This window comes from Fringilla coelebs (genome assembly GCF_963513975.1).
Source record: "Fringilla coelebs genome assembly, chromosome: 19".
Classification (NCBI taxonomy): Eukaryota; Metazoa; Chordata; class Aves; order Passeriformes; family Fringillidae; genus Fringilla; species Fringilla coelebs.
The window spans coordinates 351,861-367,081 of NC_140045.1; the positions used below are offsets into that span (position 1 = coordinate 351,861).

The window sequence follows — 15,221 nt, forward strand, 5'->3', positions numbered from 1 at the left end:
CTTCTGCCTGGTCCCAGAGCTGAGATCCTCACTGGAGGGTCCAGAGCCTGGCGTGTGGTTTGGTGGGTGTTTTGGCACACGATGATTGGCAGCTGCTGGGTGAGCAGTGCAGCTGCAGGAGGTTGGGTGTGCGGGCAGCCCCGGCACGTACCAGACTCTGCTTTTGCTGTGCTGCCTTGGTGGTGGGCTCGGTTCACGCCCCAACCCTGGCCAGGCTCTGCCCCTGTGACTGCTGCCCTGGCCCGTCCTGTCTCCAGTGCCTTTCAGCCCTGCTGGCTGCGTTCCCCCAGGGCCATCTCTCGCTGCTGCAGCACAGCCGGGCCCAGCTCTGCCTTCCTGTGCCTTCCCCCCCGTGGCTGCTTCTGGGCCAGCTCTTGCCAAAGCCCCCTCTTCCCTTCTCTAACGCTGTGCTGTGCCTTCCCCCAGCCTGCACTAGAGCTGCTGGTGCTTGGATGATGCGGTTTGGGGTCTGTGGGAGTGGTGAGCACTGAGATCCCTCAGCAGAGCCATGGCTGAGGACGTCCTGGAGCACTTTCTTTCCCTTGTGTGCCTGCCCGAGTGCTGCCGCGAGGCTGAGCTCCTGCACCCTGCCCGCGGCTCCTGCCTGCACTCCAGCCACACCAGGAGCCCGTGGGCCCTTGTCTCAGGTTGTGTTTGCTGCTGTGCTGTGGTAAAGCTGTTCCCAGCAGCCGTGTGGGCCATCCCTGCTGGGGCCAGCATTCAAGTAGTTGTCACTGTAGGGTTGGAATAAACTTTTTCACCAAGCCACCATGTGAGCCACCACGTGCCTTTTGTCTCAGGGAAGCAGAAAAGGCTCCTGCCTTCTGCCCCTCCAGGGCTCGGGGTGTCAGGTGGGGCAGTGCAGCCCCTGCCAACTGCTGTGCTGCAAACAGCACACTCATGCTGGTGCCTATTTTTAGGCCACCCTCCTCATGCTCCCTGGTCTGAGCAGAGCTCCAACCCCAGGCCTGTGAGCAGCCCTCCCACCCTGTGACCAGCCCATGCAGTCTCACTGGTCACTGCCAGGAAGACTTAGCAGAATGCTCTGGTAAAAAATACACACGGAGGTTCATTAAATTATTTATTAACCTAAAGCAGCAGCAGAGCCTTCCCCAGCCCTGGGGGAAAAGCCCAGGCCTGGTAGTCAAGTGCTTGTGAATACAGTAATTATCACCTGTAACATGGGGGCAGCAGGGGGGCGTTCAGGCAGCTCTTGGAGCCTTCCAGGGCACAGGCAAACAGCAGCCCTGGACTCAGATGCAGAGATCTGGCCTGGCCAGAACAAAGAGCTACTGCTTGGAGCCTGTGGATGCTTGAAAAAAACACTTCCAGGAAAAAAACACTTTTGCAGGCAATAAGGAAACAATAACCTTCCAGAATCTGAGTCTAACAAAGAGGGAAGAGGATCCTTCAGTCAGCCTCAAGAATTTTGGAAGGTTGAGGAGAAAGCAAGAGACATGACTAGACTGGAGAAGCAGCTCCTCAGGAGAGCCCCTGGAATAATTGTCCAGATCTTGGTAGATGAAACTCTGAGCCTCCAAACAGGTAACATAGCACCAAAGTGGCAGCACCAGCCTTGAACCTGAGAAAAACTGCCCTGAATTTGAAGGAGGCTCTTCCTGGGACCATCTCCAAACGAGTCTGTCACAGCCTGCTAGAACACAGCCAGCCCTTTGAGGCTCAGCACCTCAGAGGAGTCAGCTGCCAGGCCTCCTTCACCCCCTGTTTCAACAATAATTGACACCACTGAGCAGGCTGGCAGAGAGGCTGGGGGCCTGCCCAGGGCTGGGCTGACGTGTGTGTCAGTTTAAAAGCCGTGTCACAGCTCTGTGACAAGGGACACGTTACCTCAGACTGTTAAGGAAGGAAGTTAAAAATTGCATTAAAAATACGAATGGCTGTACAATGTCTTGAGAAAGCTGGAATTTAGCAACAGTGCACAAGAGAGAAGGGCTGCATTCACAGGCAGCAGAAGCAGCACTGGCGCCAGCCTGAGCACACTTAGAGCCCTGGGAGAGCTGGCCAGGGCCACAGTGAGCGGTGGCAGTGCTGCAGCCAGGCTCCACGTGCAGTGCCCCAGGGCCTGTGTGTGGCAGCACCAGTGACTGTGCTGGTCTCTCTCCTCGTCCTGAGATGGGAACTCACTCTAGCCAGGCTTGTGCTTCAGCTTCCGCCAGCATCAGGCGTGGTGGATCCTCAGTTGTGGTGCGTGGCGTGGGGAGCTTGGGCGGGGAGGGCTGAGGCACTGAACAGTTTGTTAAGGTACAGAGGGGCCTGTGAGCCACAGCACCGAGCTCCCTTCCCCTCCACTGTCCCAGCAGTCAAGTGAAGATCTTGCGAGGGGCAGCTGTCTCCAGCTGCCTCAGGCCCAGGGGCACGTTCTCCTTGTTCTCTGTCCCACCCTGCTGCGGTCGCAGGCGGAAGTAGCAGGCGCGGCACACGGAGTGGTACTTGTCAGCTCCCCCAATCACTTCAACCTGGCAGGGAAGTTTGGGGAGTGACTGCAGAGCCCAGCTCCCTGCGGGGAGTCTCTCTGTACCAGCAGGACTGGAAAAGTGAAACAGTTTCTGTTCCAAGGCCACTCACCTCCCGCTCTGCTCCCAGCCTCTTGGTGTAGGAGGCCTCCCGGAAGCACTCCATGCACACAGCGTTCAGCTTCACCACGCTCTCTGCCAGTGGCACCAGGTTCAGGATGCTCCCAAAGGCCTGTGTGAGACAGCACGGCAGATGCTGCTGGGTGGGTTCCACAAGGGTCCCAACGCAGCTGCAGTACCAAAGTGAGTGTTTAACCTTTCTCTGGAAGGTCCCATCCAGAGCAGCAACAATGACTGTTTTCCCAGTGTTGGCCATTGTCTCGCAGAACTCCACAATGTCTGGGAACTGGAGGGGCAAAGGCACATGGTAAAGAAGGACGGGGGCAGCACTTGGCTCCAGATCCCACAGTGCGTGCCCAGACAGCAGCACCAGGAACAAAGAAAGTCAGAGCCACGTGCCCTGTCTGTGAAAGGGGCTGCAGTCCCGTCCTGTCTGCAGGGACTGTAGGGAAGGAGGCTTTCACTGTAAGCACATGGACCAAACAGCCCAGGGCATTACCCCACCCTCTCCTGCAAAGGACACAGACCCTGCCCTGCACAGGGAGGGTGTCCCGCGGAGCCCAGCACACCCGGCCCAGCCGTGCACTTACGAACTGGCCCTCATCGATGCCGATGACGGCGGCACCCAGCGCCTCCTGGTAAACGTCCCGGAGGAGCCCGGCGGGCAGGGCCTCCATGGTGCTCCTGCGGGCAGGGAGGGAGTGAGCCGGGCAGGCCAGGCAGCCCCGGGAAGCGGGGAGTCCTCCTGCCCCGGGAGCTCACTTGTCGTGCGTGGAGACCCCGGAGGAGCTGTAGCGCGTGTCCTTGGCGTACTTCACCAGCAGGCACCGGTACTGGGCGAGCTGGAACCGCCGCACTCGTCGCATGAGCTCCGTGCTGCAAGACACGGTGTCAGCGGGCCCCGGCCCCAGCCCCGGCCCGCCGCCCTCCCGCCCTGCGCCCCCCGCTCCGCGCCTACCTCTTCCCGGAGAACATGGGCCCGAAGATCACCTGCGGGCGGAACGGAGCGCTCAGAACGGCGGCCAGCGGGCAGCCCCGGCCTCACCCCGTCGGGGGTCCCGGCAGCCCCTTTAGCCCGGCGCGGCACCTATACCTGCCCCCGGCCCGTGCCCAGGACAGTACCGTGCCCGGGGCAGCACCGTGCTCGTATCTGCCCCCAGCTCGATGCCCGGGAGCGTTGCCGTACCTGCATCTGCTCCCACACCGGTGCCCCAGGGTGGCACCTGTACCTACCCCCCCGCCCGTGCCCCGGGGCGACCCCGTACCTGGATCTGCCCGCGGGGCCGGCTGGGGGAGCCGGGGTGGACACCGGGCACCGTCAGGCAGTTCATGGCGGACTGCCGGCCCGAGCCCGCGCGCGCCGATCCGGTGCGGGCCCGTAGGCCAATCGGAGGAGGCCTCTCCCCCACGCGCCGCAGCGTTAGCCAATCGCGAAAGGGTCTGCTCCGCCGCGCGGAAACGTTGCCCAATGAGAGTCAAGGGCGCCAAAATTTTTATTTTCCTCTGCCGCTGGCTCCGCCCTCCCGATCCCCAGCGGCCAATGGGAGGCGGCCCTGCCCCCAGGCTCTGGCCTCGCCTCCACGGTCTGGCCCCGCCCCGGACTCGGGCCTCTCCTCCGGGACGGCCAATGGGAGCGCGCCCGCCACGCCCCCCGCTGAGGCCCCGCCCCTCGCGGGCAGGCGGCCCAGGAACGGCACCGGGAACGGGATCGGGATGGGCACCGGGAGCGGGATTGGGATCGGCACCGGGAGCGGCCCCACGATGGGCGGGTGGCGGGATATGTCCGCGGAGGTACGGCCCCGGGGCAGGGCAGGGCGGGGGTCTCGTCCAGGCCGCCGGCCGGGGGTGTTGGCGTGGCCCCGCCGCTGCCCCGCCGCCTCCCCGCAGGCGCTGGAGGACCATTACTCTCCCAGTCGCTGGTCCCCCCGCCTGGACCGGGACACCATCATCGACGCCCACCTCGCGGTGACGGCGGCAGGTGGGCATCGCGGCGCCGGAACGGGGGCTGCGCTCGGTGCCACCGCCGTGCTCCACCGCCTCCCCCCCCGCAGGAACCGAGCGGGCCCGGGCCAGCGGGCAGACCTTGCTGCACGTGCCCTACGGCGACGGGGACGGGGAGAAGCTGGACATCTACCTTCCCACGGAGCCTTCTGAAAGTGAGTGGCGGGGTGGCGGGGACGGGAGCGGGCAGGGCGGACACACGGCTCACCCGCGCTGTCCTGTGCAGCCTTCCCGGCTCTGGTCTACATCCACGGCGGATACTGGCAGTGCATGAGGTGAGCTGGGCTGGAGGTGGGGGGTTCCTGGGGAAGGGACCCCCCCAATCAACTCTCGCTGACCCCTTCTCCTGACACTGCGGCTTGCTCTGGGGACACGGGTGTGGCCAGTCCGCAGCTGGCCCTGCAGCCCCCGGCTCCCACAGCCTGTCAGCATCTCTCTCCCCAGTAAGGACGACTCGGGGTTTGCAGCCCCCCCGCTGGTGTCGCAGGGGGTGGCAGTGGTGGCTGTGGGGTACGACATAGCCCCTAAAGGTAGGTGCTGCCCTGCAGAGGCTGCAGCTCCCTGCGTAGCCCAGCGCCCTCCAGCCCTGCCCTTTGTCCTCTGCTCAGGCCACATGGACACCATGGTGCGGCAGGTGCGCCGCAGCCTCGTCTTCCTGGTGGAGCACTACCCCAGGATCAGGTGGGCAGCTCCCGGCTCAGGGTTGGTCTGTGGGAGTGGCTGGGGGGCTTTGGCACCTCGGTCCAAGCACTGGGCAGTGCCCGTGGCCACAATCCCCTGTCACTGCACAAGGCAGTGGCTGATGGATCGGGAAACTGACGCAGTCAGACTGTGCCACCTCCTCTGCACGGAGCAAAGCGTGCCTAGGTGTCCCTAGGTGTCCCCAGGTGTCCCTCTCAGTCGCTCCCTCCTTCCAGAGGCATTTACCTGTGCGGACACTCGGCAGGGGCCCACCTGGCAGCCATGGTGCTGTCCACAGACTGGACGGAATTCCAAGTGGTGCCAGATATCAAAGGTAGCGTTGCCACATCCCAGAACACGGTCGGGAGGAGAACTGGTCTCCACAACTGGGACAAGGCTGCAGGGCTGATTACGCTAACTGATTATGAGGTCCCAGGGCTGTGGGAGCCATCCAGGCTGCAGCTCCTCACGTGCAGCTCCTCCTCTGCCCCCAGGAGCGGTGCTGGTGAGCGGCCTGTATGACCTGGAGCCCATCCTGCACACCTACGTGAACGATGCTCTGAACATGAGCCGGTGAGCTCACAGGCTGTGGGGACAGAGCACGGGCAGGGGGTGTCAGTGGCTCTGCAGCCACTCTGCCCCTGTGCCTGCCTAGCTGGGGAGTGCAGCTGATGGCACAGAGCGAGGGCTGCATCAGCTGCCACCGGCGTGACTCCTGCAGGGAGGTGGCCCAGAGGAACAGCCCCATGAGACATGTCACCCCGGCAGTGCCAGCAGCCTGTGAGGTGCTCGTGGCTGTGGCCCAGCATGACTCCCCAGAGTTTCGCAGGCAGTCCCAGGAATACAGCCAGGTGAGCACCAGGCAGTCACAGGACATGGCCAGGTGAGCACCAGGCAGACACAGGACATGGCCAGGTGAGCACCAGGCAGACACAGGACATGGCCAGGCAGTCACAGGACATGGCCAGGTGAGCACCAGGCAGTTGCACGACTAAAGCCAGGTGAGCACCAGCAGCACCCTGCTCAGCTCTGGTGGGGACACTGCTGCAGGCAGCCCTCACCAACTTACCCAGCCGGGAGGAAGAGCTTCTGTGCTGATCCAGAGCAGTTTCTGGTTCACTGGAGGACACCAGTCCTGGCCAGGACATTATTGCTGCCCCTTGTCCAGGGCAGGTGGAGCTTGGCGTCCATCCTGCACGCCGTTCTCTCCGCAGGCCCTGCGTGCAGCAGGCTGGTCTGTCTCTGTGCTGGATCTGGCTGGTGTGGATCACTTTGATGTCATCGAGAGGCTGTCAGAGGACAGCTATGTCCTCACTCAGGTAGGCAGGAGCGCTGTGCCAAGGTGGATCAGGTGGGCTGCCACCTCCCTGCGGGGAGGTGCAGGGTCAGGGGCTTTTCACAGGGTTTGGTTCCTCATCCCAGGTGATTCTGAACATGATTTCAAGAGCATGATGGCACCTCAGGAGTAAAGAGGTGGGGACTATGGCCCTGTGTTCTGGCAACGGGCATCTGGCATCCCCCTGCCTGCTGCCTCCTCGGTCTAATGCAGGGCCACGGCTGTCTCAGACCCACACCATGCCCTCTCTGCTCAGCCCAGCCTAGGCTGGTGCCCCTTCCCTGCGGTGCTCTGCCTGCTGGAGCAGAGGGAACTGAGGGCTGCAAGGCTCTGACTGGGCAGCTGGATCATGAAGTTTGTTCCCTCAGTGTCCTTTAAACTGCACATTGGCAATACAAAATAAAATGGGAATTACTGCTGCCTGGGGTAGTGCTTCCCAGGGATCCAGTAGAGCACACCCAAAGCAACTGCTGCTGAGAGAATCCCTTCTTCCAGTGCAGAGTTCTGGGACTTGCTGACCCAGAACATGACAGGGAAGCCTGGGGAGCCCACCTGCTGCTCTGGGACTGAATGACATAAACCTCTATGAATGGGAGTGCCACAGCCATCTGGGCCAGGCTGGGCTCATGCTCCTGGGACAGTCCTGGCCGGACACAAACCTTGGCATTGCTGTGCAGCGACCCTGTGGCTGAGATGGTTCCATGTCCTCAGGAGCAACTGTCCTTCCACAGGGACCTTGGCTGTGATGATGTCCCTGATGCAGAGCAAGGAAAAGAGCACATTTGAGAGAAAACACCCTGCACAGCTACAGTACCACCAAAAGGTGTTTATTTTGTGCACAGACTGCCTCAAAGGCTGGGGTCTCCGCTAGGCTGGGCCCACATTGGTTTGTCAGGCTGCCTGTGAGGGCTGATGTCAAGTTTCAGATGGCTGGGCACACATCTGGAGCACAAAGGGGCTGGTCCCACTCCTCGCTCTGGGCTGCCTAACTGCTGCAGCTGCGGGGCTGGCAGGACGCTCAGGCTCCCCCTGTGCCTGGAGGCGCTGGATGCAGTCCCAAGGCCAACTCCTCCTGGCACTTCCTGGCCACAAACTCCAGCTTTCTCCTGGCGAGCTCGGTGTCCCGGGCGGAGATGTCGCGGTGCCAGACGGCGCGCAGGGTCCGTGCCGACCAGGGGAACAGCAGGACGCTGACAGCCCGCCCGGTCTCAGCCTCCTCCTCCTCGCTGACGGCGCGCAGGCGGTCGCAGAGCTCGGCGGGGGACGGCCAGGCCCCCTGGACATCCACCATCACAATGTTGGTCTCCACTGCTGCCAGGTTGACGGAGCAGAGGGGAGAGTCCAGCGCGTGGATACCTGTGGGAGGCCGAGGCCGTGCAAGCCCACTGCTACCTGGAAGAGGCTCCCTGCCCCAGGTTCTGGATGAAGGAGAGCCCTTTGTCCCCCCATGTGGTACCAGGGTCACTGAGCACAGCATGGGGACCGTCATGGCATGATCCTGGCACTCCAGCCAGGTGAGGATCCCAGCAGCATCCTCACCTGGCTGGAGACCCAGTGTGGCCATCCAGGGATGGTGCCCCAGCCACCAGTTCGGGGGTGCTGCCAGGCAGTGCCAGGCGTGCCGTTACAGCCCAGCACACTCGGGGCCCTGAGGTACCTTCGGCAAAGCGCCGGGCGTGCTCGTGGTCCCTGCGCAGCGTGGCCTCGGCGTGCTGCAGCCCGAGGCGGGCGGCGGCCGCCAGCACGCCCGCCTGCCGCATGCCCCCGCCCAGCAGCTTCCTCACACGCCAGGCCTCGGCCACAAACTGCCTGCACCCCGCCAGCACCGCGCCCGCCGGGGCGCCCAGGCCCTGCAGAGCCACCAGCGGGGTCACTCCAGCTGTCCCGGGGCAGCTGCCCCTCCCAGCCTGCCTGGGGTGCTCTTAGCCCAACACCTGCAAACAAGGGGCAGGCTCCGGCTTGTGCTGGCCCCTGCCAGCCCTGTGGATCCCTCCCCACACAAGCAGACCTTGGAGAAGCAGAGGGACACAGAGTCACAGTGCTGGGCAATCTGAGCTGGCTCCACACCCTGGGCCACTGCTGCATTCATCAGTCGTGCGCCGTCCATGTGCACCCGCAGCCCGTAATGGTCTGCGAGCCCACGGACCTGGGAGTCAGGAGGACAGCTGGTTTGGGAGGGACCCCTGGGGCATCTAGTGCCACCACGAGCCATCTCTGAGCTCCAGTGTCACCACAGTGCCATTGTGCAGGGCCCAGCTGCCCACGCCAGGCAGGATTGTGCCAGCACCGTCTGTGGGCTCCCACCTGCCTGAGATAGGTGAGGGGCAGTGCCCGGCCGCCCGCCGAGCTGTGCGTGTTCTCCAGACAGATGAGCTCAGGCCGCGGGTGGTACTGGCTGCCGTGGGCCTCACGGATGGTCAGCTCCAGCTGCTCCAGGTCGAATGTGCCATTCGGTAGATCTGGCAGAGCCTGGGAGTGCACACCGGCGACCTGTGCCCAGGGCAGGGGAGAGCACGGAGCTGACAGGGGACAGTGGTGGTGCACGGGGGCTCCAGCCCTCTGTGCCCTCCATCGGGTGTGTACAGCCCCCACTCGTGCTGCAGCCCGTGGCTCGGGACAGTGATCCAGGGGATGTCCTGGAGCGGATCCTCTGCCTGGCCGGGCCCTGGCAGCCAGAGGAGGGCAGCACGCAGCCGCCCTCCGGCACCGCCACCAGCGTCACCGCTGCCACCGCCACTGCCGCCGCGCTCACCTGCGCGACCCCGCCGTGCTCGTAGACGTGCAGGTGGGCGTCCTGGCCCAGGAAGAGCTGAGCTCCCCTGCGCTGGCAGTGGCACATCACTGGGAGAGAGAAGGGCCATGAGAGAGGGGGCCAAGAGCAGCACGCAACAGCCTGGGGGCACGGTGAGAGCAGCCCCGGACTCACCGGCGATGAGGTTGGCCATGGTGGCCGTGGGCACGAACAGAGCCGATTCCGTCCCCAGAGTCGCCGCGGCCCGGCGCTGCAGCTCTGCGGGGACACGGTCATCCTGGGGGGCTGGCGCTGGCCGGTCCCAGGAGCTTGGGGCCCCCACAGGTCCCGGCTCTCCCCGCAGTCCGGCTCCGGGCCCCCCATCCCGCTGCCCCCAGGTCGGGGCCGGCAGGCAGGGACCCCCGGAGGCCCGTTTCCCCCGCCCACCGTTCACCGCCGGGTCCTCCCCGTAGTCGTCGTCGCCCACGACGGCGCGGGCCATGGCCCGGCGCATCGCCGCGCACGGCCGGGTCACCGTGTCGCTCCGCAGGTCCACGACAAGCGGCGGGGCCGCGGCGGGACCCCGCGGCTGCCTCCCCCCGGGGACCCCCCTGGGCCCGGGCAGCCACCCCCGCCGCAGCACCGCCCGCATGGCCGGGACCGCCCCCCGCAAGGGCTCCCGGGCGGAGGCGGGATCGCCCTTCCCGGGAACACGGGGCGGGATCGGGGCAGCGGCTCCTGCGGGGCACCGCGCGCCTTCCGCTCCTGCCGCGGAGCGCCGGCCCCACGAGCCCCTTCGCTCCGTCCGCACCTCACACGGGAGGGTGGGGGCTGCTCCGACCCGGCACTGCCCCTCCCCATCCTGGGTGTCCGAGGGAGGGAGCGCAGGAGGATCCTCTTTCCATGGCTGAGCAGGAATCGCTCCCGCCCCGCTGCCAGCGAGGCTGCCCCGGGGCCGTCTGGGCGCTGGGAGCTGCTCCGGCTCTGGCTGCGTCTGGCCCGCCGCAGCCGCCGCGCAGCGCGATGGCACCGCGGGTGGGCTGGCGCTGCAGCGGTGCTCTGGGATCTCCGGGCAGCTTCACTGATCTCGGCGCTCTGCCTGCTCTAAGGGGACCCACCAGCCTCTTGGCAGAAATCCCCACTGCCCCTCGGCAGGAGGGCGTGTGTCCAAAGCAGTGGCAGACCCCATCGCCTCCCCGCGCTGGGCTGGACTAGCCGGACCACACTCCCTGCTCGCAGCACGGGGGGCACCACTCTGCAGCACCCAGCACCTCTCCCGGCGTTTGCAGGGGACCAGTAGGGCAGGTGCACTAAGGTGCCTCTTCCCCTCAGCCCCTGCCCTCCTGTGGGTGCTGCGTGCTCCAGCCACCTGTGCCATGCTGCTGCCTTTTCCCTCCCTCTGCCATGTGCCCCCCCAGCCTTGGGCACTCCAGGTCCCTTATCCTGAGCCCCCTGCAACTGCTCCGCTGGTGCCCACTCTGCCCATCCCCCTGCCTGTGCCCCTGTCCATGAACCCCCTCCCTCACTATTGCCCGTCGCCCCCCATGCTGTCAGCCCCGCAGATGAGTGAGCCATAAACAGTCCTTCATGAGACGTTTTTCACACGCAGGGCCACATGTTAACAGTTTTTCTTTATTTACTGCCTCCATTTCCTCTTTGTTCCAGGAACTTGTCCTCCAACTTCAAGCTGCTCATGATTAGGCAAAAAGGCCTCTAATCTCCCCGATCTGATTTACCGTCACTGAGAGCAGACGCTTCCCGTTACTGGCCCTGGACCTGGGAGCACGGACAGCTGAGCTGCGCCGGCTGCTGAGCCCAGCCGAGCCTCCCCAAAGCTGCCCCGCCACACACACCGCCTTCCCGGCAGCTTCCTCTTCCAGTAAGCGCTGGGCAGTGCAGCCGGTCACGCCGCAGGTGAAGGGCTGGGGGAGCAGCAGCTGTGGGGCCCCAGGGCAGGGATCCCCCCTCCACCTGGGGCGGCTGCTGTAGGGCAGGGCAGCCTTTGGAGCCGCTTTGTCTGCCTGGAAATGCTGGATGGCTGAAGCACCCCTCAGCATGGCTTTCCCAGACTCACCCATCCACTCCCGTGGCCCCTGACGGGCTGGTTAATTGCCCTGGTGCGCCCAAAGCTGAAGGGCAGCTCAGGGCTCTGCTCTGGGCAGCCCCCCCAGCCCAGTCAGGGTCCGCAGCCGAGCAGGGGCTCCTTCACTGGGCAGCAGCCGCAGCTTCTGCAGGACTGTGCAGCGTGGCTGGGTGTCTTCCACAGAGCCCCTCGTCCTTCAGCCCTGCGCCTTTCCCTGGAATTCATCTGGGACCTGCCTTGGGGTCCCCCCTTGCTACCAGCACCCAGCAGAGCCACAGCAGGGCCACACCAGCACCATGGAAGCGCTTGTGGCCTTACGTGGAGCGGCTGGATGGACACCACAGGAGCTGGACAGTGGGTGGCAGTGCCAGCCAGGGGCTTGGCTGGCACCTGGGGACTAGCAGGGGGCTCACCCAGGACCACAGTGCACCGCAGGACTGCAGTCACCACCTGCCCACACCAGCTCCTGTGGTGGGCTAAGCCCCTGCCCCGCTGGGCTCAGCTCCTGCTCCAGTTGTGCCTCCCCAGGGCTAAAATTAGCAGCTGAGGCCTGGCTGGGGAGCCGGGAGTGGAGCCCAGATCCCACCGCGGAGGATCGGGTTTCCCCCCTCCCTACCACAGGCCTGGCAACCACTGGGGCCGATTCCCGGAGCTGGGCCCCCCTGCTACCAGCCCCACTGGCAGCCCCATCCCAGCCTGCCAGCCCCAGCCGCTGGATCTGCACGTCTCCAGGGCTGAGCCTGGCGCATCCCGGCTGCAGGAGGGGCTGTGGGATGGGGGAGCACGGTGCTGTAGCTCCCGGGGCATCACCAGGCTGGGGCTGAGCCCTCTGCCCCTGGCACACACACCTGGCTGCCCTGGGACAGGCTGGCAGCGGGCGCTCAGCCTCCCAAGCAGAGCACAGCTGCGGCCAGGGAGCTGTCAGTGGCCAGACAATGCCCCGGGGGTCTCGTGCGGAGTGCCCAGGGCTGGCTCAGGGCTGGCAGTGACCACAACACGTTCACCGTGAGCTCGGCGTGCTTTTCGGGCTGCCTCAGCCCCGCGGCCACACTGCCCGTGCTGCTCAGCCTGTCCGCCCTTTGGGCTCCGCGGCTCGTCCCGGCGCGGCGGCACCGGCCCTGCCCGTTCCGGAGGGCCCCGCTCCCACCCGGGCCGAGGCAGCCGCCGTGCATCGCCCTCGAGGGACCCGAGCCACGGAACCGAGCACTTTCCTGCTGCCGGGAACGGCGGGCGATGCCCGGGAGCACCGGGAGCGCTGGCTCCAGACTCAGCGGGGTCGGGTCGGGCACCCGGGACCGGGACCCTGCCGGGGTGCCGGTGACATGTCCCGAGCTGCGGCAGTGGCCGAGCTTCGGCCCGGGACAGACCCCCGACGGACACGGTCCCGGGGCTGCCGGAGCCGTGCCCGGTGCGGGAGCCGCGGGCTGCCCGGGGAGCCTCGGTCGGGCCCCGCGGGCCGCCGCCGGAGCCCGGTGGCCGCGGGGTCCCGGCCGGTGCCCCGTCCCCAGCCTGCGAGGCCGCGGGTGCCCCCCCTCCGCCGGCAGCGACTTTTCCAGTAAAACCGCCGCAGAGATCCCGGCTTCCCGACAGGCCCGGCCTCCGCGCCGGGGGGGCGCCGGCCGCCCTTAACCCTTCCCGGCCCGGCCGGCCGCGCTGCCCGCCCCACCGGCGGCTCCGAGCCCGGGACTCGCCGGGCTCTGCCCGCCCGGCCCGGCTCGGCGCCTCCGGGGACTCTGCCCGCCAGGCCCGGGGCGGCGATGGCCCCGCTCCCCGGGGCCCCGGCGCCGCCAGTGCGGGGCCGGCCTGACCCGCCGGGCACCGGGACCGGCCGGGCTCCGGGGCGGTCGCGGCCGCTGCCCTCGTGGGCTCCGGCCGGGCCGGGAACGGCCCCCCCAGCCCAACCCCGTGCCGAGGGTTTCCCTTCTCAGGGTGCACCTGAACAGGGCCTGTTCTGCGCAGCACATGGGACATCCCAAGGGCCAAGGAGCCGGAGAACCGTCGGGGAGAAAGCCCCTGTGCCCGGGGTACCCCGGGAGCTGTGTGGAGGGAGCAGCCGGGGGTCCCTGCGAGAGCCTTGAGCTGGGGGAGCTCCGGGGCGCCCTGGGAGAGCGCTGGAGCCCGTCACGGCTAAAGGCTGGTGGCTGTGGCGGCTCCACATCCCTGCTCCAGCGCTCCGCGGGACGCCCCGGCCGGGTGGGCAAACGCGGGCATGGCTGGGCACCGGGGGTCCGTGCCGAGAGCCGTGCCGGGCCGTCCCCGCCCTGCCCTGCCTGCCACCAGCTGCTGCACTGGCTCAGCCAGGGCTGAGGTAAGTGCTCTAATTGTTTTCTCTGTGGCCCGAGATGAATAATTGAGAGGTCTTTGAGGAGAATTAATTAGCCCGTTTATTGGCAGTAAATGCTTTTCTCCAGATGATGAAATAGATCCTGAGCCACACGTGGGGCAGGCAGATGCAGGTCATTGATGCTGCTCTGGAGCACGCCGTGCTGGGTCCACAGGCCAGCCGTGCTGGTGTCCCGTGCCCACTGTGGACTGGGACACTGGTTCTGGCTCCCACAGCCTCCCACGCCGCCCGTCGTGCCCGGAGCTCACTGCACCCACGGCCAGCACTTGTGTTGGGGACCTGGTGTTGGCGGGAGCAGGGGGCACGGAGGGGCAGACAGGGTTCTGCGGTGCAGTGGAAGCCCTCTGCCCCCACCATGCCCATGTAGGTTCCCGCTTCCCCCGGCTCACATCCCATCCTAGGGCCTCCCTCCCTGTGCAGACCCTGATATGTCCCTTTGTGTCTTCTTCTTGGTTCTCCTGAATGCCAGGGTGGTGCCAGTTTGGGGCTTGTAGCCTGCACCTCCTCCTCACCTCCTTGTCTTCCTCCTTCTCCCCTGGGTTTGGGGTGAAGGGCCTTGCATGGGCAGAAATGCTTAAACAAGGATTTCCTTGTTGCTGCGTGAGCTGTTTGCCTTCTCCCGGGCCAGCCGTTAATGAGGTTTGGCAGGAGGCACCATCAGCCCCAGGCACTGAGTTTGTATAAATCAGCCTGGAGCTGATGTGTGGGGCTGGGATGGAGCTGCCCAATATTGGTGCATGGGACTTCGGCTTGTGGGTCCTGGGAGCCCCTCTGGGAGTGCAACATCCTGGCGTGGTGGACAGGGACAGGGGCTGAGTGGGACGAGGGGGCTGCTTCCCACCAGGGAAGGGCAGCCGCTTCACACATTTCCAGGAATGGCAGAAAGTGCAAAGCAAAAAATAAAGCAGTTGTCTATGGCTGAGGTGCTTTGTCCTGGTCTTTCCCACACGCCCACCTGGGTGCTCTGAACTGGGATGATGATCCTGCCCTGCCTTGGGGTGGGGGGCTGTGTGTCCCTGGGCAGCCTCAGGCATGCCAAGCGGGGCAGGAAAATCATCCAGGCTCCTGGGAAAGCATTTGCTGCTTCCTCCTGCTGGAAGCCACAGGGGCAGGGCTGGCATGCTGAAGCCGTGGTGGCCAATGTGCTGGCTGTCACTGGCACAGGGACACTGCAGGTCCTGTGGCCTGCTGGGCTGCCCCATCCCCGGGGGACACAGGGACGCCCCAAGTGTAGCAGGGAGCAGGTTCCCATTGCAAAGGGTCTCCTGAGAATGGCTGCTCCTGGCATCCCTGTGTCCAGGAAAGGAGATGTTGGGAAGTGGGGCGCTTGTCTCTGGGCTCCCACAGCCATTGGCTCTGCTCTCCTCACCTGTGGGACGATTTGGGAGCCAGCACAGCACATCTGTGCTGCGCCAGGCTGAGAGGAGCCACAAGTCTCAAAGGTGATGTTT

General features: G+C 65.6%; 3 protein-coding genes across 8 annotated transcripts; 1 reads left to right on the plus strand and 2 right to left on the minus strand.

The window, feature by feature from the left end:
• Positions 1 to 1,099: 1,099 nt before the first annotated feature.
• Positions 1,100 to 3,932, minus strand: TK1 (thymidine kinase 1). The gene is made up of 7 exons (XM_084218561.1): positions 3,860 to 3,932; positions 3,553 to 3,584; positions 3,357 to 3,470; positions 3,185 to 3,278; positions 2,791 to 2,880; positions 2,587 to 2,706; positions 1,100 to 2,477 (listed from the first exon to the last, which is right to left on the minus strand). The coding sequence occupies exons 1-7, from the start codon at positions 3,923 to 3,925 to the stop codon at positions 2,322 to 2,324; spliced, it is 672 nt and encodes a 223-aa protein (XP_084074687.1). The 5' UTR covers positions 3,926 to 3,932; the 3' UTR covers positions 1,100 to 2,321.
• Positions 3,933 to 4,263: 331 nt separating this feature from the next.
• On the plus strand, positions 4,264 to 7,002 carry AFMID (arylformamidase). Of its 6 annotated transcripts, none has more exons than XM_084218432.1 (11): positions 4,264 to 4,385; positions 4,482 to 4,572; positions 4,646 to 4,750; positions 4,822 to 4,870; positions 5,025 to 5,276; positions 5,513 to 5,610; positions 5,771 to 5,849; positions 5,998 to 6,127; positions 6,491 to 6,595; positions 6,699 to 6,749; positions 6,826 to 7,002. In XM_084218432.1, exons 1-10 carry the CDS (start codon positions 4,308 to 4,310, stop codon positions 6,726 to 6,728), a joined length of 1,017 nt encoding a protein of 338 aa, XP_084074558.1. In that variant the 5' UTR covers positions 4,264 to 4,307; the 3' UTR covers positions 6,729 to 6,749; positions 6,826 to 7,002. The 6 variants fall into 6 exon arrangements, 5 of the variants coding, with proteins under 5 accessions (XP_084074558.1, XP_084074560.1, XP_084074561.1 ...); XM_084218434.1 differs by having other exon boundaries at positions 5,025 to 5,125; positions 5,204 to 5,276; positions 6,699 to 7,002; XM_084218435.1 differs by having other exon boundaries at positions 5,040 to 5,125; positions 5,204 to 5,276; positions 6,699 to 7,002.
• A 421-nt stretch (positions 7,003 to 7,423) lies between these two features.
• On the minus strand, positions 7,424 to 10,109 carry LOC311161108 (uncharacterized protein). The gene is made up of 7 exons (XM_084218404.1): positions 9,791 to 10,109; positions 9,539 to 9,622; positions 9,365 to 9,453; positions 8,917 to 9,102; positions 8,621 to 8,758; positions 8,270 to 8,462; positions 7,424 to 7,968 (listed from the first exon to the last, which is right to left on the minus strand). The coding sequence occupies exons 1-7, from the start codon at positions 9,993 to 9,995 to the stop codon at positions 7,631 to 7,633; spliced, it is 1,233 nt and encodes a 410-aa protein (XP_084074530.1). The 5' UTR covers positions 9,996 to 10,109; the 3' UTR covers positions 7,424 to 7,630.
• Positions 10,110 to 15,221: the final 5,112 nt, after the last annotated feature.